Below are 24,184 nucleotides of genomic sequence, written 5' to 3' on the forward strand. Positions count from 1 at the left end.
TCCAATCTCTGCTTAAAAACCTCCAAAGTACTATTCCCAGAAGAGCCAGAGCAGAAAGCATTCAGTGTCTGGGTCACAACCTGTAGGGTGAAAGTTAACCACAAACTGTATAAAAATCACACACCTGTTGTGAACTGCCCTTTCAGTTTCTGGAAGACAGGGTCTTGAGCCGTCGCCTGGGCTCTCCTCGCTAGCGACTCCGAAGCAGCACTGGAAAACATGGTGGAGACATTGGAAACGTTCTCCAGACCGACACCAAAGGTGCTGACCAACTTCTTGACAAAATTCAGCGTGTGTGGGGTGATTTTGGCATCTGAAACCGCTCCGCTCTTCTCAAAGGCGACAGAGTAGCACTTTGCCAGGCCTTGCTGAAGCTGCCGAAGGACCTAACGCCATCAAACACAAAAAAGCACTTCTTTTGAATGGAAATAATGAAGTAAACATTTGGCACCGTACAGCAACATTCTGAGATGGAGTTATAGAAAGCAGTGCTAAGAACTTTGCTCTTCCTCTCCCCAGCCGGTTTTGCTTTTCTGTCATGTATTCTAGATTGCAACCCTGAGATCAGGGACTGACTTGGGTTTATTTTGTTGATTTATATGTAAAAAATGCCCCAGGAGCCCTTTTGCCTGAAAAGTGGGATAAAAAACCTTTAAAATAAATAAATACACACATGACACATTGCCAGCATGTTGCAATTCCTAGCTTTTCGGACGCAAACCTGTCTGCATATAGCCAACTTTCCTGCACTGCTTTTTGTTTGTCAGGAAGTCCAAACAGCAATTTTAGACGCACATTTATTTCGGAAATGTTCTATATTCCACCCTTTGGTTGCACGAATCCTTCACGGAAACTGCTGTTGCTTTTCAGCATCTGGTAAACAACTTTGAAAGGTCTGCTTTACTTGCAAAGTGCTATATACATGCTTAAATAAAAAAAGGGGAGTAAGGTAGGAAGAGGTTGATGGGAGGCAGTGATGGCTTCTCCATTAAGGCAAATGGGGCACTGCCCCACCGACCTCAGCCTTTATTCTTCCAAGAGTGGCTGGGGAAAACCAGCCAGGTGGACAGGGTGAAGAAGAAGAAGAAGAAGAAGAAGAAGAAGAAGAAGAAGAAGAAGAAGAAGAAGAAGAAGAAGAAGAAGAAGTAGTCCACATGTCTGCCTTCCTACTCACAACCAGTCTAGGTGGTAGCACTATCTGTTAGGTTCCTCCTCCTCCTGCTGAGTCCCAATGTTGCCAATTGCAGAACTCAAGAGGGAGGAGATGGAGACAAAGCAAAAATTAGCTGGCCTGGCTCTGCTTCCTGTTTGGTCTAACTACACTTACTGTTGGGCTCCCTGCCTTCTGCCCAAAAAGCCCCCTTGGCTGTGTCCAAAGGCCTGGAGTACCAAGTCAGTCCCAAGAAATGCAAGCTCCCTTGAATCAGTGTGCAAGGCGCAAAAGCTTGAAACGATCTCAATACCAGGAGCAGGGGGAAGCAGAATGGTGACATACAGGCCTCTTCCCACCTACGTGCGTTTGGCTCGCACGTGACCACGTTAGCACCCAATCCGATATGGAACCCGGGAAATTATTACATAAATCGATTTTAAACTGCAGAAAGAGCAAATATTGCCCCAAAAGAGCAGGAGAACAGCTAGCAATCCCATGAGCCTTTGCGCACCATCCTCCGTCAATGAGGAAGACTAAGAGCCACCTGTCTGGTAAGTGCTACTTGTTTTTTGAACAGTTTTTCAAGGAGTTCCCGGGAACATAAGTGGGAAGACCCCTGTACATGTTTTTAAATTCCAGTTCTAAATGGGAAAAAACATACCTCTTCGTGCCAGTTTTCTCTGAACCAGACCATCTGATCCACAATCCCTTCCAGAGAGGAGAGGAGTGTGGGGTGCAATTCCCTCTGCATGTGCATAATTCGACTGCAACGCCACATGGGAGCTGTGGCTCTGATTGGCCCAGGGTCCGAAGCCGAATGGGATTGGTTTCCAACTGAACTTGGCTGCTGCTGTCCAGAATCTTACAGAGGATGGAAAAAATTCACAGAAAACACCATTAGCACTACAAAGCACCCCAGAACCTTAAAAATAAGTTGCAATTTCTCTGTAAATTAGAAAAGAAATTGCAATCCCGCTACGTCGACAGGCACATTATTAACACAAAACGTTTACAAGAATTTCTGCTGCAAACAAATACTTCCTGTTTCCACTTCAATAAAGCTGACAAAAAGAAAATATTTCATAGAAGACCCACACTGGCAAACAGAAATAGCTTTATGGTCCTCAACTTTCTTCCCCTCCAACTGCTTGGTTTTGGTGTGCCAGGAACTGCTAAAACATATTTCTAGAATAGACGTTCAGAGTAGCCTTTCCATTCATAAAATCCCACAACATGCCTGGGCTCCAAAGTCACCATTAGCCACAAGGAAACAGTCATTTCCGAGAAAGACTGTCCAGAGAGAATACTGTAATATCATAATCTGTTTTAAACAGCAACCAAATGCTGTCTAGCAAAAGGGGAGAAAGCTTAAAACTTAAAAACAAGCTACGCATTTCTGATCACTTCTATCAGATTCTAACACTCAGAAGCAATTTGTTTTAACCCTGTTATGCATCTAGGATATTTTCATGCTCCTATATTATTATTATTATTACTATACAGGATTTTATCTGAGGGATTTTATCTGAGGACCACAGGGCAGTTTACAATACAAAAGGGTGAGTTATGGAAATGACCTAAAGGGTCAGTTATGAAATGTTTTTAAGTCTAATTCACGCCACTGCACAATCCACATGCTCTCCTACAGTAGGGATGTGCGTTTGTCAATCATTCTATAGTAAGGTTACCAGATTTTTTTTTCAATGAATCCGGGGACACTTTTCAACTTCAATTGATTTTATATGGGGACTGATTTGTAAAGCTGGGGACGTCTGGTAACCTTATTCTATAGCAGTGGTTCCCAATTAGCTAAGTATTGCGGACCCCCGTTTTTCAAAAGCCAAGCCATGTATCCCTTACTTTTGAAAATGTTGATATCTGTATGGTAGTTTTTGTTATGTGAAGGGTGACACAGACTCCTTGGGTATGTGGACCACCATTTGGGAGCCACTATTCTATAGTATTGTAGCCTCCTGACACACTGCACCTTAGATACCGGGGTGTAGATGGCCCCAAAATGTATACTGAAACTTGAATTTAACACAGCCACTGCTGTCATGTTTGTGCAACATTTTTTATATATTAAAAAAAAACAGGCATCTGGAGCGCCTTTTATTATTATACCTCCAGGACATTTTGAATGGAAGGAAAATGAATTTGGGATCTGTGAGATCTGATATGAATTAACAATGAGGTAGGAGGGATTACAGACCTCAGATACTAGCCTTGTATAGTAATAACAATCCACAATACAATTACACATTAAAATATTGAATTCAAGTGATCATCAGTAAAGGTAAAGGACCCCTGGATGGTTAAGTCCAGTCAAAGGCAACTATGGGGTTGCAGCGCTCATCTTGCTTTCAAGCCAAAGGAGCCGGCGTTTGTCCACAAACAACTTTCTGGGTCATGTGACCAGCATGACTAAGCCACTTATGGCTCAACAGAACACCATGACGGAAGCCAGAGTGCACGTAAACGCCATTTACCTTCCCACCTATTTATCTACTTGCACTGGCGTGCTTTCGAACTGCTAGGTTGGCAGGAGCTGGGACAGAGCAGCGGAAGCTCACCTCGTCACAGTGATTCGAACCGCTGACCTTCTGATCGGCAAGCCCAAGAGGCTCAGTGGTTTAGACCACAGCGCCACCTGCACCCCTTGATCATCAGTACATATGTATGTATGTATGTATGTATTTGTTTAACACCCCCCCCCCCAAAAAAACCCTATGACTTAACTGGGGTCCATTTTATTATCAGGTTATTGACAGACGTTTTGTAAGAATAAGGAGGTTGAACAAAGAAACTGCCTATCAGCCAACTCTAGAAGCAAAGTTGAGGCAAATTGCCCAAATTGAGAAAGGGCCAAGGAAATCATGACATGCCTGCTGCTTACCACTTTTGTAGCGCTCCCGCTGTTCTATCTTCAGTGTCAAGTAGAGGGTCCGAATAGGAAAGTAGACTGCCTGGGGATATACTCTCCCAACCTGTTTTGCCATTAAAAAAAATAAATACATGTGAATTCTCAACGGCCTCATGAGAAATACTGTGATCCAAACAGATCTGCCAACTGATTGATGCCTACCCATAACTACTCAAAATTATTATTTCTTTTAATAATGATATATATAGCAGGTGAAAGTAAAAATAAAGGCCCTGCCTGGGCAATATTTCAACCCCAGTCTTGAACGTGGTGGGGAGCAATAGCATATCTTCTTTAACAGCTTTTATTTGCTTTTACAAATTCATTCACACTCATATTCACAAATAATAAAGACTACACAAGATTCTTCTGAATCTCAAGGCTCCCCTCCTCCCCTCCATGGGTTCTTTGGGTAACCTTTTAAACTGCATATTGTAAGTTCATCTAATTTATAATCCTCCATTGTGTCCAAGGCCTATATATCATTGCAAGAGTTATTTAAAACCAGCAATAGCATATCTTACCGCCTTGCCCACCTGGTGTGCTGGTCCACTCTGCACAATTAGACATTTTGTTCTCTCTCTCTCTCTCTCTCTCTCTCTCTCTCTCTCTCTCTCTCTCTCTCTCTCTCTCTGTTTTTGTTCTTAATTATATGTTGAAGTTATTCGTCTATATGCAAACCATCCTCTTGAGGGGAGATCTTTATCCCAGGCTGCATCTTTACTGGAACTATTTGAAATGGTTTCTATATGTGGACTTGTTTCAAAATGTTTGCATTTTCATATATGGAACCATCTTAGTTGCTTTATATACACAGCTGCTTTTTATCTTTTCTTGGTCTACAGACCTCAACTGTTTTATAAATTGTTTTATAAATTGTTATAAATTATAAATTGTCTTATTGCTGTAACGCATCCTGGGACCTTTAAGGTGAAAAGGACATGTAAGAAAGCTAACTAACTAACTAACTAACTAAATGTAGGGATCAGATCCTGATAAAGGCATCACCCAATCTGATATAAAAGCCGCTCCGAAAGGGTTATAAAGGGAAGCTGACAAGGATTCTCTCATATTACTCTGTAAGCCAGACATCTGCATAATGAGATAGCATACAGAGCACTAAAAAGATCTTACTGATGCAGATAAAGAGAGAGAGAGGCACAGAAAGACAGCATTTAGTGTTTAAATAAGACCACAATTCCCAATGAACCCAGCACGATGTGTTAGCTGGGCCCATTAGAGCGTAACCTTATCTCACAAAATTGCTGCTCTACTGGGTGAAAAATAGCCACTTAATGTAAAGGGATACCACTTTCACCAAGGCAGAGGTTTCATGACTCCTCCTGGGGGGGGGGGAACGCTGAACACACATTAATGTGCCATTTTTGCCTTTAAATCTATACGTCTTGGTATCTATTAAATGATAGGAACAATATATCTGACCAGATTCTATGAGGCAAGGCAGACGATAAGCTATGGCAGGAGGTTCCTCTTTCCATCCTTTTTATCAAAAAAATATACCACACCTGCTTCCAAAGGAACTGAAATGTCACTTTAAAGCGTTTGCAATGAATTAACTCCCGCCTGTAATGGCCCATTTGAGATCAGCGTAAAATGTACAGTAATGACAGCTGGAACAGTCTGATCATGGCAAGCATTTCGTTTCTGTATTTCACATACTTAAAGACTCCTGATAAATAAAAGCCTAGCTTGTGCTATACCAACACCATTGCTGTTATAGCAGCACCAGAGATTACGGTCTGCAAAAGCAAATCACTCTTTGACTCCATTTGCACAGCATGGAAAGCCATACTATAGCTTGCCGGGGTTGCACTAATGAGCAGGACCGCACTCGTGAGAGGAGCTCCCAAACACTTTGCGCCTCCTTTTTTGCAGTGTGTGTATGTGTTACTCCTACACCAAGGGTAGGCAACCTAAGGCCTGGGGGCCGGATGCGGCCCAATCGCCTTCTCAATCCGGCCCGCGGACGGTCCGGGAATCAGCGTGTCTTTACACGAGTAGAATGTGCCCTTTTATTTAAAATGCATCTCTGGGTTATTTGTGGGGCATAGGAATTTGTTCATCCCTCCAAAAAAAATATAGTCCGGCCCCCCACAACGTCTGAGGGACAGTGGACCGGCCCCCTGCTGAAAACCTTTGCTGACCCCTGTCCTACACTGTGATGAGTGAAGCTTTGGCTTAGTGATTGTCCAAAACCAGGCTCCTGGTTAAGCTCTTTCCTTGTTAACCATGAGTCGCAGGCAAGAACAAATTAGAATTGTAGAGTTGGAAGGGACCACAAGGGTCATCTAGCTCTACCTCCTGCACTGCTCAATGCGGGGCTCGAACCCACAACCCCGAGGTTAAGAGTCCCGTGTTTTGTCTCCTCTGAAGGGGGAGGTGGGTGGAACTCCATTGGGAGATGGAACGCCAGGAGGAAATCTCCAGAGCACCAAGACCACAGAGCGCATTGCATAGGAGCAGCGGGGGGGGGGGGGGATTTACAACAGTGCTCCAGAGCAGGCATAGGCAAACTCGGCCCTACATATGTTTTGGGACTACAATTCCCATCATCCCTGACCACCGGTCCTGTTAGCTAGGGATGATGGGAGTTGTAGTCCCAAAACATCTGGAGTTTGCCTATGCCTGCTCTAGAGGGTCAGTGGCAACCACCAGCCCTGATTTCAGCCAGAAGCTGCAGAGAAAGAGGAGCCAATTTTAAAGGTGCCTTCATGGAAGGAAGCTGAGGCTCTCTAAGAAAATCTTGGAAGCAAACCTGCTGGCAGTGCGGTAAGCGCAGCTGATTGGCAGACAATGCCACTAATTTATGTGGGTGTTTGAGGAATCATGGACTCATAGACTTGGAAGGGACCACGAAGGTTATCTTGTCCAACCCCCTTCAATACAGGAATCTTTTCCCCAATGTGGGGCTCAAGACCAAGAGCCTGAGATTAAGAGCCTTGTGCTCTACCAACTGAGCTATCCCAGAACATACTTTAAAAAGCTGGTTTTAAAGTATGCATGCATTTGTTTTCCGTTTAAAGTATTTAAGATATTTTGAGTTATTGCCCACGTCCGGAGATAGGCTGACATTTACTGCAATAAGGGGGCAGCAGAGAAGCATTAAAGTAAGGAAACGTAGTTAAGTCAGGAAGGTGCATATTCTGAGTGTGGGAGGTAAACAAAGTTGACCAGTTTCTAATCTCAAGCCGCTTGTGGCCCAGATCATGACCATGGATTGGTTCAAAGCACAGACTCACAAAGGCAAACAGGTTTCTTTCTTTCTTTTTGAATTAGTATATTGCAAAGCAATATAAATACAGAAATTGAAAACGAACATTTTACTCCCCACCCTGCATCCTAATATTGTCTGCATCCTAATATTCATTCATACATACATACATTCATACATTTATACCCCGCCCATCTGGCTGGGTTTCCCCAGCCACTCTGGGCGGCTCCCAACAGAAAAATAAAAACACAATAAAAGATCAAACATTAAAAACTTCCCTAAACAGGGCTGCCTTCAGATGTCTTTTAAAAGTAAGATAGCTGCCTATTGCCTTGACATCTGATGGGAGGGCGTTCCATAGGGTAGGTGCCACCACTGAGAAGGCCCTCTGCCTGGTTCCCTGTAACCTCACTTCTCGCAGTGAGGGAACCGCCAGAAGGCCCTCAGCGCTGGACCTCAGTGTCCGGGCAGAACGATGGGGGTGGAGACGCTCCTTCAGGTATACTGGGCCGATGCCGTTTAGGGCTTTAAAGGTCAGCACCAACACTTTGAATTGTGCTCGGAAATGTAACGGGATCTGAAATCTGAAAACTATTCAGTCCACATAATATATACAGATTCCAGAGGTTTCCCCCTCAGCTTTTGCCAAGGGCAGATATTTAAACATCCATAGAAACGATTGACATGTGGAACGTGCCGAACACTGTAAAACATACTTCCTTCTTACTGTCCATTGTACAAACAGCTACGCAAACACATGCTATCCCCTTTTTTGGGTAGTCTAACATCACAACACAATGAAAATATCAGATTCTGTCTGTGTGGCATTAACCCGGAAGTAACTGCAATATAGTTTGGAAGCTGAGTGGCTAAGTTTTTAATCAAAGGTATCTCTCAGAGTGGTGAGTGGAACTATTTAGTGGGAAGAAATGCCAATAAAATCCCCATTATTACGTATTTTTACATGGCTGTTTATTTGCATATATTTTAAATTTTTATATATGGATGTTTTATGGTAGCCTATATCTGCAATGCCTAATAAAGGTTTGGCAAAGTAAGGATAGCATAAAAAAATAATCAAAGCAACCAAAAATGCATATATGAAGTCTTTTACGGTCATTCTTCCCTGCGTACATAATGAAGGAAGGCTGCTCAATCGTAAAGCAGTCCTTTTGTTTTATATCTTGTGCCGTTCTAAATTTATTGGAGAGTTTCTTAAAATTCCCAGAGCTTCGTTATACCAATTCATCAAAGAGTTTCCTTCCATGCATTTCCAATACCTAGTTAAACAATAAGTCTTGGTGCAATTAACAGTGATTTAAAGCATGCATCTGCATTCTGTCCGCAATAAATTAATTCATTAAAATTAACAAAGCCAATTCTGGGCAAACAGTTTTCAGTCTTTTGCCAAAGAATGGGACATCATGAATAAAAAGGAAAAACTTTATCCTGTAATCAGCTCGTGATCTGCCATTTTAGATTTTTTCGTGATTTTTTTTCGTGATTTTTTTATGCACATGCTGTATGTATATATTTATGATTGCTGTAAACCACTTCAGTATTTGTTTTAAGGACACTGTGATATACAAATATTTTAAATAAATAAAATAAATAAATAATCTTACATGTTATCTGCCGTTTGATCTGAGGTTTCAGCACTATTTGGTGTGGTTCATCATCTGCAAGTGACTATTTAAAGACTGCAGTTGAAGTAGTGATTCCTTTCACAGATATGTGTCCCTTCTGGAATCATGGTAGCCAATGCCATTTTATCCTTACTAAGCCCATTTAACACCACATTATGAAAATACACAAACACACAGTGTAACAGTTTCAAGGGGGGGGGGCTTTAAAAACATGTGCTTATACTTCTAAAGTATGAGAAACAATGAATGAATCGGGCATCATTGCAAACTCCCCTACCTGACTAATAAGGTTTAACAGAAGTTTCCCTTCTGACCCAACCAGACAGGTTAACAGCTGTGGAATCCAAGCCAGCCATTGGATAGGGGGGACTCCAATGCAGTACTTGTCAACAGCATCTGCTAGCGTGTTCTTGTCATCGTCAAAGCTCAGTAGCCAAAGGACCTAAAAGAAAAGAGCGAAAATGAAAATGAAATCCTTTCATAGGAGAATGGGTAGACGACATTTCAATATCCCCCGCGTGGAAAGAGGGTTTGGGCAAAGGCGATCAGAAGCTCGGTGGTTCGAATCCCCACGACGGGGTGAGCTCCTGTTGCTTGGTCCCAGCTCCTGCCAACCTAGCAGTTCGAAAGCACATCGAAGTGCAAGTAAATAAATAGGTACCGCTCCAAGCGGGAAGGTAAACAGCATTTCCGTGCACTGCTCTGGTTCGCCAGAAGCGGCTTTGTCATGCTGGCCACATGACCTGGAAGCTGTACACTGGCTCCCTCGGCCAATAACACGAGATGAGCACCACAACCCCAGAGTCAATCATGACTGGGCCTAATGGTCAGGGGTTCCTTTACCTTACCCCCCCCCCCACCTTTGTCATGTCCATTAATTTCAAGGGGTCTACTCTGAGTAGGACTAACAGTAGATGCAATAATAGAATTGTAGAGTTGGAAAACACCCCAAGGGTCGTCTACTCTAGCCCATCCCTGCAATGCAGAAATCTCAGCAATCCAATACCTCTAAGTTGCCATAACTTAAAACTTTATTTCAGAAGCCAGTCTCCAAGGTCCTAAATGAAGGGAAAGACCCGTCCATTCAACAGGAAACCACTGTTGAACAGGTATCATACAAAGTGTGATATGACTATCTTCACTGGAATGACTTGAATGCTATTGTGAGAAAGATGTAAAACGGGTCTAAAAAGGATTATTATGATTAAAGAGGTCATGATTATTATGCCAAATGCTGGCAGGGAAATTCACCTTTGGCTATAAAAATAACAAACAAACAAACAATGGGATAGCTTCCAAACTATATTGGAGACAATAAATGTCAGATCTGTAAGATACTTTTGTAAGCTATAGAGAATTGTTAACAGGTGACTAACAAATGCAAAAAAGAAGCAAAATATGAAGTCAAATCCCCTAAATAGTAATATTTGGTAAGAAGTAAGCTGGCAGAATTAAATGTAATGTGCAACAGCTGCAAGATTAAAATCAGCTCTGCTCTGCTTCACAGTTAAAAGTGTGTAGTGTTATGTGTTTACCCCAAAATGTCCATTGATACACAAATGCAAATCTAGTTTGGTAAAAACAGTACATTAAAAAAAAAATTAGATAACCAGCAGGTCACGTTTATGCACACTTTACATTTAAAACGAAAGCAGTATTGAAAGACTGCAAGAGCCATTTACTAACTCACGTTTGAATTAGCTTGGCAACTTGCCCAAATAAATCTCTCTCTCTCTCTCTCTCTTTTAAATACAGGGCACAATAGTAGTCATTTGTCAAAGATTAGGGGAGAAATCCATTTTAGAACTTCTTGGATTAAACAGAAGTTCAACTGAAGCTCAGGTGCTAGAAGCTATAATCCAGGCATGGGCAACCTTGGCTCTCCAGATATTTTGGAACTACAACTCCCATGATCCCTGACCAATGGCCCTGTTAGCTAGGGATCATGGGAGTTGTAGTTCCAAAACATCTTTGGCCACCTCATGAGAAGAGAAGACTCCCTGGAAAAGACCCTGATGTTGGGAAAGATTGGGGGCACTAGGAGAAGGGGACGACAGAGGACGAGATGGTTGGACAGTGTTCTCGAAGCTACAAACATGAGTTTGACCAAACTGCGGGAGGCAGTGGAAGACAGGAGTGCCTGGCATGCTCTGGTCCATGGGGTCACAAAGAGTCGGACACGACTAAACGAGTAAACAACAACAATTTCTTTGCATTGCTCGTTTAAGTAATGGAGGAGGGCAAAAATGTGGCCTCAGGAGCGTCTGGGTAGTTCATTATGTATCAGGGGAGAATATCTGAGTCAATTGAATTTCCACCGCTTTCCTTGAAAGCAGATAGTTGATGGCTACGGATAGTTTCACCTCTCCATCCCCTAACCTGAGTCAGCTCTGGCAAATTGCCAATTGGTTGTGGAGACCATTTCTTTGCCCTGATAGATGGCATTGGGAAAGGAAAGGGAAACCTGACAACGCCTGTTGGACACCCATCTTCAAGGATGACTGTCCTCAAAATGGGGAAAAAAAGAAGAAGGCGAGAGAACACCCAATCTTTCGTTTCCCTGAACTCTGGTGAACTGTGCTAGAATGCAAAAGGCCGCTGTCCGCACAGCTAGTGTGCTTGTTGACTTCCTCTGACAACCTGTCTGCCGTTTAATGCTTATGCTCACCAACATCTGCTGAAGCCCCGAGCCTGTGTTTAAAACGCATGAATCATGTGCCGTATCAGCGTCCTTGTCACAACAGCCCATTCCCAACGGTATAATCTGTATGTCAGGCAGAAACGTCAGAGCTCCTCTTATAACCCACATACACAATCACCCCCGCGTTCACGGTATTTATTTTATTTTTTAAATTTCTATACTGCTTTATCTTTTTAAGAAAAATCTCAAGGCAGTTTAGGTAAAGGTAAAGGGACCCCTGACCATTAGGTCCAGTCGTGACCGACTCTGGGGTTTCGGCGCTCATCTCGCGTTATTGGCCGAGGGAGCTGGCATACAGCTTCCAGGTCATGTGGCCAGCATGACAAAGCCGCTTCTGGCGAACCAGAGCAGTGCACGGAAACACCATTTACCTTCCCGCTGTAGTGGTACCTATTTATCTATTTGCACTTTGACGTGCTTTTGAACTGCTAGGTTGGCAGGAGCTGGGACCGAGCAATGGGAGCTCACTCCGTCACGGGGATTCGAATCACCCACCTTCTGATCGGCAAGCCCTAGGCTCAGTGGTTTAGCCCACAGCGCCACCCGTGTCCCATTTACAGCATATTAAATCAATAAAACATAAATAGAACAATCTGAAGTCAAATCAAATCTAGAGTATATAGTCAAAGCAACATAACAGAAAACTAAAATATTATCTTAAAGATTTCAAAATGAGACATTACAAAGGAGGTCAACTACAGAATACATATTTAACATAGCATGCATGGGCCTCGCCCCCTAGGCCAGATGGAAAGGGCCTCACCTTTGCCAAATACTTCCTGGACTTGCTCTCATTCTGATGGCGACAGGCATGCAGGTAGCAAGTGATTGCCGAGACCCCGAGATGCAGCTGACGCTCCTTCACAAATATATTTTCCAAGTAGTCTCCCCACATTGCCCAAGCTTTCACTAGAACGTCATGCATCTGCACAGCTGCAGAGAAGGCTTTGTTTGCTTCCTCAGACCTGGGGAAAACATGATAGGGCAGGATATTTGCTGAACTTTAACAAGCGCAATGAACAACAAAGGGAGGGTGGAATGCAACAGCAGAATCTGGAGTTTCCCATACTAAAAATAAAAACATCCCTGTGTTGCTTTGTAATAGGTTTCACCAACCTGGTCCCCACCAGATGTTTTGGATGACAGCTGCCATCAGCCCCTGCCAGCGTATGGCGGTTATAGTCCAAACATCTGTAGGGCACCAGGTTGGCAAAGGCTGCTTTATAATAATCGGGGGGAAAGGAAGTAGCTGTACTCTATATCCTAGAGGCGAGAGGAAGCCAGTGCAAATTCCCCACCCAAATTATGTGTCTGCTGGATGAATTCATTCTTCCTATTCCTCAGCCTAAAGCCCAACATTGATTTATTGCAACTCCTCCCTCCCGCTGAGAAACTGCAAAAATCCACAGCTCCCTTCTGGGGAAGACACAAGAAACCTATTTCAGACATTATGACAATGCAAAGAAACAGGAAGCACAAGGCATCAGTACTTCCTGTTCCTTTGCATCAGCGTAAGTGTCAGAAGCTGCTCTCAGTTTTACTTAAGTTTGGACCACATAACCTGGAGTAACAACCTGCAGCAATAAAAAAATTGATGGAACCAGGAGAAAAACATGGCAAATGGAAAATAACCTTATCTGTCAAATAGCTTATTAAACAGCTAATTAGCCAGGGTATTACTCAGCCACTTTATTTTTTTGCTAACAGCTTTTCGTGTCCTAGGCTGTGCAGCGCGGCAACTTATTACTGAAGGAAAAGGCTGATAAATGGCTTGCCTTATTACGGCTTTCTCCTGCTAACAACAGGATTTGTCTTTAGACTTCCTTTCTCCCTCGCCTCTCAGGTTATCTATCACTGACACCCCTGATGACTCTCTTTTATTCCTTTTGCCTAGCAGGCCAAGTGGGAAGGAGAGGGACTGCACAAGTGACCTTTGGGTCCCAATTCAGTCGATAGCTGGGAAAGGGTAATAAAGAACGATTTTTGGCACATAGCTTAAAAACACGAAATTGGGAGCATAAGTTCCGACACTGTACAGGAACCACATTTTTTGACAAGAGGATAGGTAAAGTTGCCACTTGAAAGTCCTTGATGGCAAGATAAGCAGTGTAAATTATTCAGCCCGCCCGTCTTGATGGAGAAACCTTCTAAAGGCGCACTTGCGGCTGTTCAAAAGGAGCACATTGCACTTCCTTGCTAAATTAATTACCTTTCCCCTATTTAAAATTCTCTCTAGATTTCCTCCGGAGAGAGGACAGTGATTCCTTCTGCCGTAAGCGATTGTGAAGCTAGGCGGTATACATTTCAAAAGCACATTGATTTTCCGCCTCTGAAGTGGCTACAGCAGAGTGCCAACGAACAGCTTCTCCTGCATTCTCAGCATGCGAAGTGGCGCAGTGCATCAAGTTCAATCTGGAGGGAGTCTGAAAATCTGTTTGCGCGGAACGGCTGGCACTCAAACTACTGCCGAACAGATGTAGATAGAGGTACCCTAAACCTCTCCTCTCCTTCTCCCCCCTTTGGAATAGTTTTGAAAAGCAAGAGTTGTACAACTGGTGTGGCCCATCTTGGGGCAGACTGTGAGCCACTTGTGGGCCCCGATCCCCCAGCTGAAGACTGGTATTCTATAGCTCTCTCTACTACAGTGGTACCTCTACTTACGAATGACTCTACTTACGAACGGAGCTCCGTCCGCCATCTTGAATGCGGTTTAGATAGGATTTTTTCTACTTACGAATTTTTAGATAGGGTTGCTTCGACTTGCGCATTCCCCCCCCCCCAATGCATTCCTATGGGATTTGACTTACAAATTTTTCTAGCTTACGAATGTGCGTTCAGAACGCATTAAATTCGTAAGTAGAGGTACCACGGTATATGGGCCACTAAATCGTTGTCACAAGCTTTACCAATGTTCTACAGGCTTTCAGTTTTATACTGGAATTTCAGAGACTCTTTCACTTTCCCCCTCCCTCCTTCCCTCTCTTTGCCCTCCCCCCTTCAGGTTGAAATGAACATAATGGACGCTAGCTGGGTCCTTCTCCTCTGGTTGCCGTGGTGACGCCAAGTGCCATTGGTTAATGACATTGGGGAAACAACTGCCAATAGAGAGAGGCAGTGTGAAAAGGCCCGTGAAGGGTCATGTCTCTGAGTGAGTTTTTATCCCTTTTCTTTGCCTTCGCTGTCCGGGGTGGGCCATTTGGTGCTAAACCTTAAGAGAAATGTGGGGTTTGGGGAGTATGGGAATAAGATGCACTGAATTCAATGAGACTTGCTTTGAACTGAACTTATATCTAGGATTACATTGTTTGGAATGGGTTTAAAGAGGTTGATAGGTCCTGGGATTTCCAGTGCAAAAGGATGCTCTTAAGCCCCTCTCTCAAAAGTAACTACCTCACTTTAACTTCCAGTTGCGATCTCTTCTATCTCTATCAGATTACAGGCCTGGTGGGGGCTGCCAAAGAGAGAGGTCAGAGAACCCCCATTTACCATTTATTTTAGCATTTACCATTTATTTTAGATCATCTCATCCCGCGTGAGCCCGCTTCCATAGGTGGAACTGGCACTGCTACACGGGCCACTTAATACACGTTCCGCATTGGTAAGAGCTCAATCATTTAATGTACACTTTGGAACTCCCTGCCTATTGAGATCAAACAGAAGCCTTCACTGTACTCTTTTCAGCTCCTTGCTTAAAAACACCTGCTATCCAGATGCTTAGAAAGTTGAGGTGATTTTATTGCTTTTAGGTATTTTAACTTTTGTTATGTTTTAAAGTAGGTTTGTTAATTTTTCTTGACTTTACTGTTATCTTTTTGTACACCGCTTTGAGGGTTTTTTTTTTAATGATCAAACGGTGTATACATTTTATGAACTAAAACAAATAATAAGAAAAATGATCCCTCACTATCAACACCCCTGCTTACTCTTAAAAAATAATTATATCACCATTGGGAAACTCAGCACACAGGTGGGCCGCTGCAGTCAATCTTTCTTCCATGCAGTGTGGGGTACAGATAATGAGCGTAATTACTCCCACCCACACTGAAGCTGTGACTTTTTCAACTGCGGCTTTTTACTTAGCCTCTGAATCACAGTGTTCTGGCGTATACATTCCCAGATGTGTGCTCAACACCTAACCCAGTCATACGTACTTGTTAATCTGAGCCAAAAACATTCCCTTCAGCGCGTAGAACTCTGCAGTCATCTCCTTGGTAAAATACTTCAGATTTGTTGATTCAATAACCTCAAGGCCCTGTTCAATAGATTTTTTTACACAGCAAGAACTGTAAAATATATATCACGGGCAAATTGAAACGCATGAAGAAGAAAGAAAAGGAAGTATAGAAACTTTTAAAAGGATATTTCATGAGCTTCCAAATGGCGAAGAGTCATGCCGTCCACATTTTTCTTGTTCTGAACCAGGAACCCAGAACTGGCGATAATATCCATACTAGCGCTGTTGCAATTTGTGCATTGATATTTTACCATTTTGCACTGTCAAGGGGCAGGGGGCTCAAGCAGGAAGGAAATGTAGGCATTGGGTGGGCATTGGGTGGGGGGAAGGAGAAAAATCATGATCCAATGAGAAGTGTTTACAGCTGGCAATCCAGCCGAAACTGGTAGAAAGCAATCTGTGTCACAATGGCTAACTAGGCCTATAGCATAAGGGTTGTCAACCTGGTTCCTACTGCCCACTAGTGGGCGTTTCAGGATTCTACGTGGGCGGTAGGGGGTTCTACGGCACAAGCTGAATCCTCCTTCCATCGAGCACTGGTGGGCGGTAAGGAAATTTTACCATCAAGAAAGATGCATTAGTGGGCGGTATAAAAAGGTTGACTACCCCTGCTATAGCATCTCACTCTCTCTCTCCCTCCCTCCTCCCCACCCCCCTCTCACACACACACACACACACACTCCTGCAAGTGGCAACCTAATATTTCAAGGGAAGCCCATCCAAAACAGAACACACACTAAACTCCTTGATCCCGTTTAACATTGCTTACATAACCAGAGTCCTAACACCATCAACATTCCACTGCGTTATGATGCCCCATAGTAACATGTGCCGTTGCTATACCTGCATGCACTCGTTTTTGCCCATGACTCCAGCCAGCTGGAGGTAGCATTTGACTTGCTGTCGGATCTTCTGGAAGCAATCCACAATTGGGACCGTTGGAATAGTGTGAATGCGACTCAAGATGTCCAGAGCCACGTTGACCAGCCCTTGCTTCCGAGCGATCTTCCCATACTGGATAATGGCGGAGGCTGAAGCGTGGACTCCCAGCATGGCATTATTGGAGCTAGGATCGTGCTGAGTGCTGTTCTCATATGCACCGACGATGGCTAGGAAAACACGAGAGAGCAAATCTTTTTAAATTACGTTAAATGAATTTGCACATGCTTATTTTTGATTCATCGTTACGTTTGTATCCTTAAGGCGGCGTGCAAATCACTGGATCGCTTCAGTCCACAAAGCCATCTCTTCAATACCTTACAGCTCACTGAGAAATCAAGCAAACTGTGGCTAGGAACAGGCATGTCCAGAGTCCGGCCCAGGGGCCTAATCCGGCCCGCTGGTTGGTTTAATTCGACCCTTGTGTCGGTTTATTTACTGGGGGGGGGGGAATCTTGAAAAAAGCTCAACAACTTCAATTCTTAAAAAAGTCAATAACTTTGGTCGGCCCTCACGCATGTCCACGTCATCAAATCTGACCCTCTTTGAAAAAAGTTTGGACATCCCTGGAAGGACGTGAATGAACCCAGGCTCCTCCAAGGCTCGCATGCTTCCCCTTCCACACAGCTGGAAATTTCTGACATGGGCTCGTTTAAACTAAAGCAGAAGCTTTCAAACACCCCCTCCCAGTCACATCACAGGAGGGGGTGGGACTTGTTAGCCTGGGGGGAGATTTGGCTTGCTCGCATCTCACTAAACCTATATCACAGCATGAGTTCCACAAGCAGTTGCTTTCTCCCAGCACCAGTGACTCAATCCTTCATGTCTTGAAGTGACTCGTATCACAGCAAGAGCGGCTAATGTGTTCCGTTCCTTCAGCCGGTGTCAGACATCTAAACACTACTCAGAAAGTTAAGCCGGTCCTAAGACAGCAGCTATGTTACTGATCCTGGGCAACTTTTGAACACAATCCCAGGTGCTGGTTTTAACCATCTAAAACCTCATGCTGCTTGGGAATTGGGCATCTGAAGGGCCTGTCTTTTCTCATGCAAACTTGTCAGATTATCTTAATTATTCTAGACCCTTCTTTGGGTGCTCCTAGCCACCAGCAATTAAATAGGTGAACACCAGGGAAATGACTTTTTCAGATGTCCTGCATCAGTGGAAATGTGGCTGGCACCAAATCCATCAGCTTTCAGTGACCATGTGACTATCGTTTTTTGTACCCAGGCTTTCCTTATGTTGCTGGCCTGTGCTATGCTAGTTCCACTTGCTTTCTTTGTCTTGTTGTTTTTACTGAGTTTTGTTGTTGTCTGTATTGTACTATGCGACTTGATCTATTGGTAAGCTGCTCAGAAAATATTTTGATTAAAAAGCTGGATAAAAATACCTGCCCGCCCAGCCTTGGCTCTGAATGCTTCAATGCCCAGATTGATGCACATTGTCAAATATACATGATTGTGCCTCATCAACAGAGTGGGAAAACATTTCATGCACCTAAGCCCCAGCCTTATAAAGAGCCTGAAGTTTAAATCAACCAGCATCAACTGTTTTGGTGCCTGGGGATTTTTCTCCCCAGACCTGCTTATGAAAATGGAAATTTAAAATCACCCTCAATTTTTTGCATTTTATTTCTGTCCCGGGAACAGGTCTCAGATACAACAGTTTTAGAAAATAGTTTTCTAGAAGGCCGGAATAAAATAATCACCTTGCCAACCAAGAATTAGATCACAATTCCTTATGTATTTTTGAAAGCCAAAAATTCATACCTTTTATGCGAGGGGTGGGAAGGGGAGGGTATCTTCCCCGAAATAGGATATAATGGGACTGGGGCGTTTTTACCTTGGTAATGATGTTGCCTCCACATGAAAATGCTGCTCCAGTGGGACAAGTCGTCCGACACAATTGGCAACCTGTTCCTCCAAGTTTTCACAACCGTCTTCATGTCATGCAGGCTGTTATTCCTCCCAAGATTGGCCGGCTGTAACCCTGCGTTTATTTGGGCTGCTTCCTGAAGTTCAATTATTTGCTGTGCTGCCTAGGAGGATGAAGATTGTAAAAGTTATAGCACATGTGTCATTGGTTCCTCAGTAGGAAGGGGGAAAGGGGGGGGAACTGTCTTAACCACATGCAGCACCGACAGCTGAGTGATTTGTTTTGCCCATTGAAGACCATTCGCACATTACAATGAATAATGTTAAAAGTCAACGTCACAATATAGTTGGTTGATTTCGTTTAATGCTGCTGATCAGATTATCAAGGTTCATTATCCACCCTCTGCTAAGGAAACAAACAGGGCCATGAATAATCATTAATGCAAAACAACACACATTCCCTGGGACAGAATAGCTGCTTTAAGATCATGGCAGGGGTCTTGCTAACCCAACACCAACACCAAACAGCTGTTGTCTCCAACGGCATGTAACACGCAGTTTTTGAAGTGCCACTCACTGGCCATATGGCATTATACAGCTGGTGACATGTCTCTGAATTGCTTTGGAGAAGAGTAAAATGGTGGGTCTATGAAAGCTTTGTTCATAGCTAAGGGAAAAAAGCTGATAAAATGATTTGATTTTCTCCAGGAAATAGTACTGCAAAGGCCATCTAGTACTGCTAAACTGACCATCACAGGGACTCAGAATCTGGTTCCTGGCTTCTAGACTGAGCACTGTTCCTCTCTACTCAGCTTACAGCACTGCTGGAAACCAGGAGTGCAAATGGGTGAGAGCTTATAGATGCACTAGATGCAACAGCATGTGTAAAATAGCACAGCCTAAGATACAGGTAGGTATCTTAGGTACCCTCCAGCTGCCTTGGATCAATGTTTCTGTGGTGCTAGCAGGCACCTGATACATATTTTTTAATTTTTCAGTCTGCCACTGTAAACTTTAATTTGTTTTATTTAGAGGTTATTTGAGGTGTGTGTGTGTGTGTGTGTGTGTGTGAAATAATGCAAATCATGCATATTTACTGGATGTGACTTATGCAGACGCCTTGGAAAAGAGGATGGAGAGGAGTGCATAAACTTTTTCTGTGTGATTTGGGGAGGGAGAAAGAGAACCAACCCCTTATGATGCTGCCCATAGCACACTCTCAAGTTTTCAAATATACCTATGGATCCAAAAGGGTTGGCGACCCCTGGTCACCCCACTCTGGCTTACTTCAAACAGCCCTTCCTTCAAACACATTCTGCAAATCTAATACGTACTCACCTTACACAGGACAAATGCAATGCAGCAGCACTTTTGACAGCCACCAAAAAGCGGCACAGAGTTAGTTAAGCTCTGGGCAGGCCTATAAGCTTTACTGGAATTCAAATCCTTTGTAGAGATGTAACCATTTAGAAAGCAGCTTCTTGAGAGATGAACACTTGTCTTAGCTATTAATCAACTAAGATAACTGCCTCCCACCCACCCCACCCAAAAAATCTGTCTACACGTACACACAAATCTCTGGGAACAAAATAAATTAAGGAGAGAAACACCACCAGTACCTGCAAACACATAGGCATACACACACACACACAATCACCAGAATTTCAGCGCTCACAATAGCTTAACCTTCATCCTACTCCCATTCATCATGCAAATTTAATTTTCTTGCAGGTATTTAATCACTCACTATCTGATACAGGAAAAAGTAATTACTGCTGAGTAGCTTCATTGCCATGCTGGCAACTTTGTCATTCACTGCCTATTTTAGCAATTTGACAATGAGAATGTATATGAAGGTTTTCGACACGCCACGCAATGCACATGGAAGTGTGGGGAATGTATTTATCACTATTAATTCTTACAACTGTGTGCATGTGGCAAACTGAAATGGTAGCTCCTACTTACTGAAAGAGATCGATGCAGCACTTTGCCTATTATTCATCTTAACTCTTTCAGACATGCTCTCATCTTAGTATGTGGAAAGGCTGAAGTTTGTCATCAAGTCATTAAAACAAAAAGGCAGAAAATGCCACAAAAGGGGTGCCAGGATGCATAGACAACCTCCAATTTGTTTTCTAATCCGGGTCTGACATTTCGCCATCTTCAAACACATTTGTAGAGCATACATAAGGAAGGAGTGAATGAACATTACATCCTTAATTGGAGGCAAGGAAGAAATATAAATACAATTCTCTTGCAAGTTTGGCTGGGCAAGATTCCATTGAAATAAACAGAACACCTCCCATTCATTTAAATGGTGCTCAGGCTAGAGAACAGCCAAAGGAACTGTGCCAGAGGTTACCATTTTTCATGTATTTAAGTACAGGTGTCATATTCAGTAGAATGCTACAGCTGAAGTACGCCGTCTTCAATGGCCTTGTCCAAACACCATGCTCTGTTTATCTCCTCCCTGCCAATGTGCAGAAGAAACAAGCCATGATCCCCGGCTTAGTTTTACATCTGAACCAGCTATCGTAGTTCGTTTTCATACCAAGAAACTTGTAGCCGAGGTTTGATTCCTGGTTGGAATCAAAACAATGATCCCTGGTTTGAAACTACTGCTATGCCAGGGATGGTGGGAGGAGCAGAAGAGCCTCTCTTAGGTGTGTTCATCGTGGTAAACTATCAACCATCACTGTTCTCTGTAGGAGGGGACTCTTCCAAATGCCATCTTATTAGGAGGGGGTCTTCCATATGATATAGGAACTGGGTCTTTAGTGTGGGGGCACCAACCCTTTGGAAGCCCCTCCCATTATATTCCATCTCTACTGCCTTTTCAGCACTGATTTAATACTTTCCTCTTCCAACAAGTCTTTTAAGTGGAGGTTATTATCCCAGTCTGCATCTCTATTAGAACAATTTATATAGATATTAGTTTGCATTTGTGAGGTTATTTTAAATGGTTTTATGTATGGAACTGTTTCTTTGCTTCTTTTATGGTTGCAATTGTTTAATAATTGTATATTATATTGCTGCAACCCGCCCTGGGGCCTGACAGTAAAGGACAGGTAACAGATCTAATAAACAAAAGAGAATAACATGTCCTGCAATATTTTTTTGTTCACTGAGTGCCATTGGGGGGGGGGAGGAGAGGCATGGCATATCAAGATGAGTGTGCATGCATGTGTATAACCTTGCTCTTTGCATGCTTCCTTACAGGAAACCTAGGAACAAACTTCTGTACAGAGCCTGCATGTTGATTTTAAAGATCAGCTTTCTCAGAAGCACATTTTGCAGCAACGGCAAAAAAGTTCTCCATGCTTAGGAGGGTCCTAAATTTATTTATGAGATTTATATACTTCATCGTAAGATCTCAGGGCAGTTCGCAGAATAAAATACAGGATAAAAAAACAAGCTTATAATGAAAAACAAATCAGCAAAACAATACCCACCCACCCCCGGAAAGAAGGGTCTGACAACTCACAGCAATCTCTGGCTCACCTGAAGAAGGGGCGTGTGAACGTGTGAAACCACCTGAGGAAGTCTTCGCCATTCCCGGATAGCCAAGCCGCTGGCCATTTCAACCAGACGCTCTATGTAGTTGAGCTGTTGTTCCTCGGGATGGCAGATTGCCAGGTATCCACGGTACATGTTGACTTTCCATGCCATCTCTTTGGGGCAACTCAACTCCACCTTGGGGCAAAATGAGACATTACAATGCTATTTGTAGGCGAAAACACTGCGCAAAAAAAAAAAAAGAGTGGCTGGGTTTTCAGACACAATGCAAAATCGTGCTTTCTGCTAACCGTGGTTAAAAACTCACACCATGGTTTGCAGAATTGCTCGCTTTCCGTCTGCCCAGGATTCAAGTTCCTAAGTTCACACCTGTCTCCATGAAGCTGCCCTTGTGCTGCAGGGGGTCCAAACTGTTGCTTGACAATAGTTTGCAAGATTCATAACAGTTAACCACATTTAGAAAACTGTGATTGCAAACTAGTTATCAACTTAATAGTTTCATGCCCTGACTTGGTGAGCTCCAGACAAACCAAGGTCTGTTGGCAGACACACAGGCATTAAAACAAGCTGTGTCTTAGCTTAAAATATTGGCGGACATTAAAATAAGGGAGGGAAACCTGTGGCCCTCCAGTCTGCATTGCTCCCATCATGCCCAATGATTTACCATGTTGGTGGGAGCAGGTGGGAGTTTCTTATTTTATATTCTTTACTTAAAGATTAAAAAGTACATAATTACAAGTGCACAGAGTAAGATAAGATGCAAAGAAGAAGAAATAGCACCCATACAGAAAACAAAACCTAACAAAAAAACTTGTAGACATTACAAAAAAGTTGTTACTGCAGTTAACCAGACCGTAACCTAATACAGCATTTATAAAAATGAATTCCAAGTATCGTTAAATTTGTCCATGACCAGCATAATAGAGTCCAGTACATTCTAAATATTATTTTTGCGTGTATGAGTCTCAATTTGAGGTCCAGAGACACACTTGTATAGAACTTAACACAGTTTTCCATTGCTTGGTCGAGATCAAGATCTCCAGTTCTTTGTACTGAGTTTATATAGGTGGCTCAAAATTGTCGCATTAAGCAACACCAGCGCCATTTGCCTCCAGTGGAAAGTGGACAGTAGGCATAAATGTAGAAGCAGCATGGAGGCAATTAGGCCTCAACATCCTTGTACTTATGAAAAACATGTTTTCTGGCTAAAAAAAAAAATCAGAGCAGCTCAATTTACAGCTTATTTTCTCTTTAGTTCATTAGTATAGGCCTCATTACTGAAAATCTCTCTTTCAATCCAAGCTCCAGCTATGCCATGTCCGCAGTTGCTGGTGGCTGTCACGTCGATTCAGCCTGCAAGCCTTCACAACGCGAAGCTGTCAGACATGATCAATTCACTTGGCTGCAATTCAAGGCTTCAATTTTACCCTGCAATCTATTCAGTACTGCACAGCTGCAGGGGGGGGGGAAGACACGTGGAAACAGCACCAAAATATGAGGATGATCATTATTATGAAATGATTCCGTAATTATTGAAGGGATTGGGCGTCCATGAATGGGATTGTGGTTCTGTTCAAACTTTAAACCAACAGGGGTTTGAAAGTGAATGCCCAACAGCTGAGTAAAGTACAGTTTTCAGGGGAGAGGAATGCAGCAGGGATCTGTCCTCTAGAGCGCCAGACCTCCTTTCTTAATAATGCAGAAAACTTTACGTTTCCTATGGCTGCACTCAAGTTTTGGCCACCCCTTTAAAGATAAAAGGACTCCTTCATCCTGGAAGCAATCTTTATCAAGACATGTTTATTTCAGCTCCCTATTTCACAGCGGAGGGAGATAATACGTAGCCCGTTTCATTCCTATGCTAAATTCCTCAATATTATGTGTGTCTGTGTCTGCCTGTATTTCCCAGATTGTCCTTCAGGGCCTTAACCAATGCTAAAAGTACAGAGTATTCTGGACCTTTACC

General features: G+C 43.2%; 1 protein-coding gene across 4 annotated transcripts in view; it reads right to left on the minus strand.

Moving 5' to 3' along the window:
• Positions 1-24,184, minus strand: part of TRRAP (transformation/transcription domain associated protein) — a 162,280-nt gene that overhangs the window by 38,977 nt on the left and 99,119 nt on the right. For all 4 annotated transcript variants that reach the window (XM_035131728.2, XM_060283007.1, XM_035131726.2 and 1 more), the window contains 9 exons: positions 22,204-22,395; positions 18,671-18,866; positions 16,733-16,998; positions 15,807-15,907; positions 12,419-12,620; positions 9,232-9,396; positions 4,050-4,140; positions 1,815-2,014; positions 125-386 (listed from right to left, as the gene is read on the minus strand). In XM_035131728.2, the coding sequence (XP_034987619.2) occupies positions 125-386; positions 1,815-2,014; positions 4,050-4,140; positions 9,232-9,396; positions 12,419-12,620; positions 15,807-15,907; positions 16,733-16,998; positions 18,671-18,866; positions 22,204-22,395 (1,675 nt within the window). The remainder of the gene's footprint in view (positions 1-124; positions 387-1,814; positions 2,015-4,049; positions 4,141-9,231; positions 9,397-12,418; positions 12,621-15,806; positions 15,908-16,732; positions 16,999-18,670; positions 18,867-22,203; positions 22,396-24,184) is intronic.

Source organism: Zootoca vivipara, chromosome 14 (assembly GCF_963506605.1).
Source record: "Zootoca vivipara chromosome 14, rZooViv1.1, whole genome shotgun sequence".
Lineage (NCBI taxonomy): Eukaryota > Metazoa > Chordata > Lepidosauria > Squamata > Lacertidae > Zootoca > Zootoca vivipara.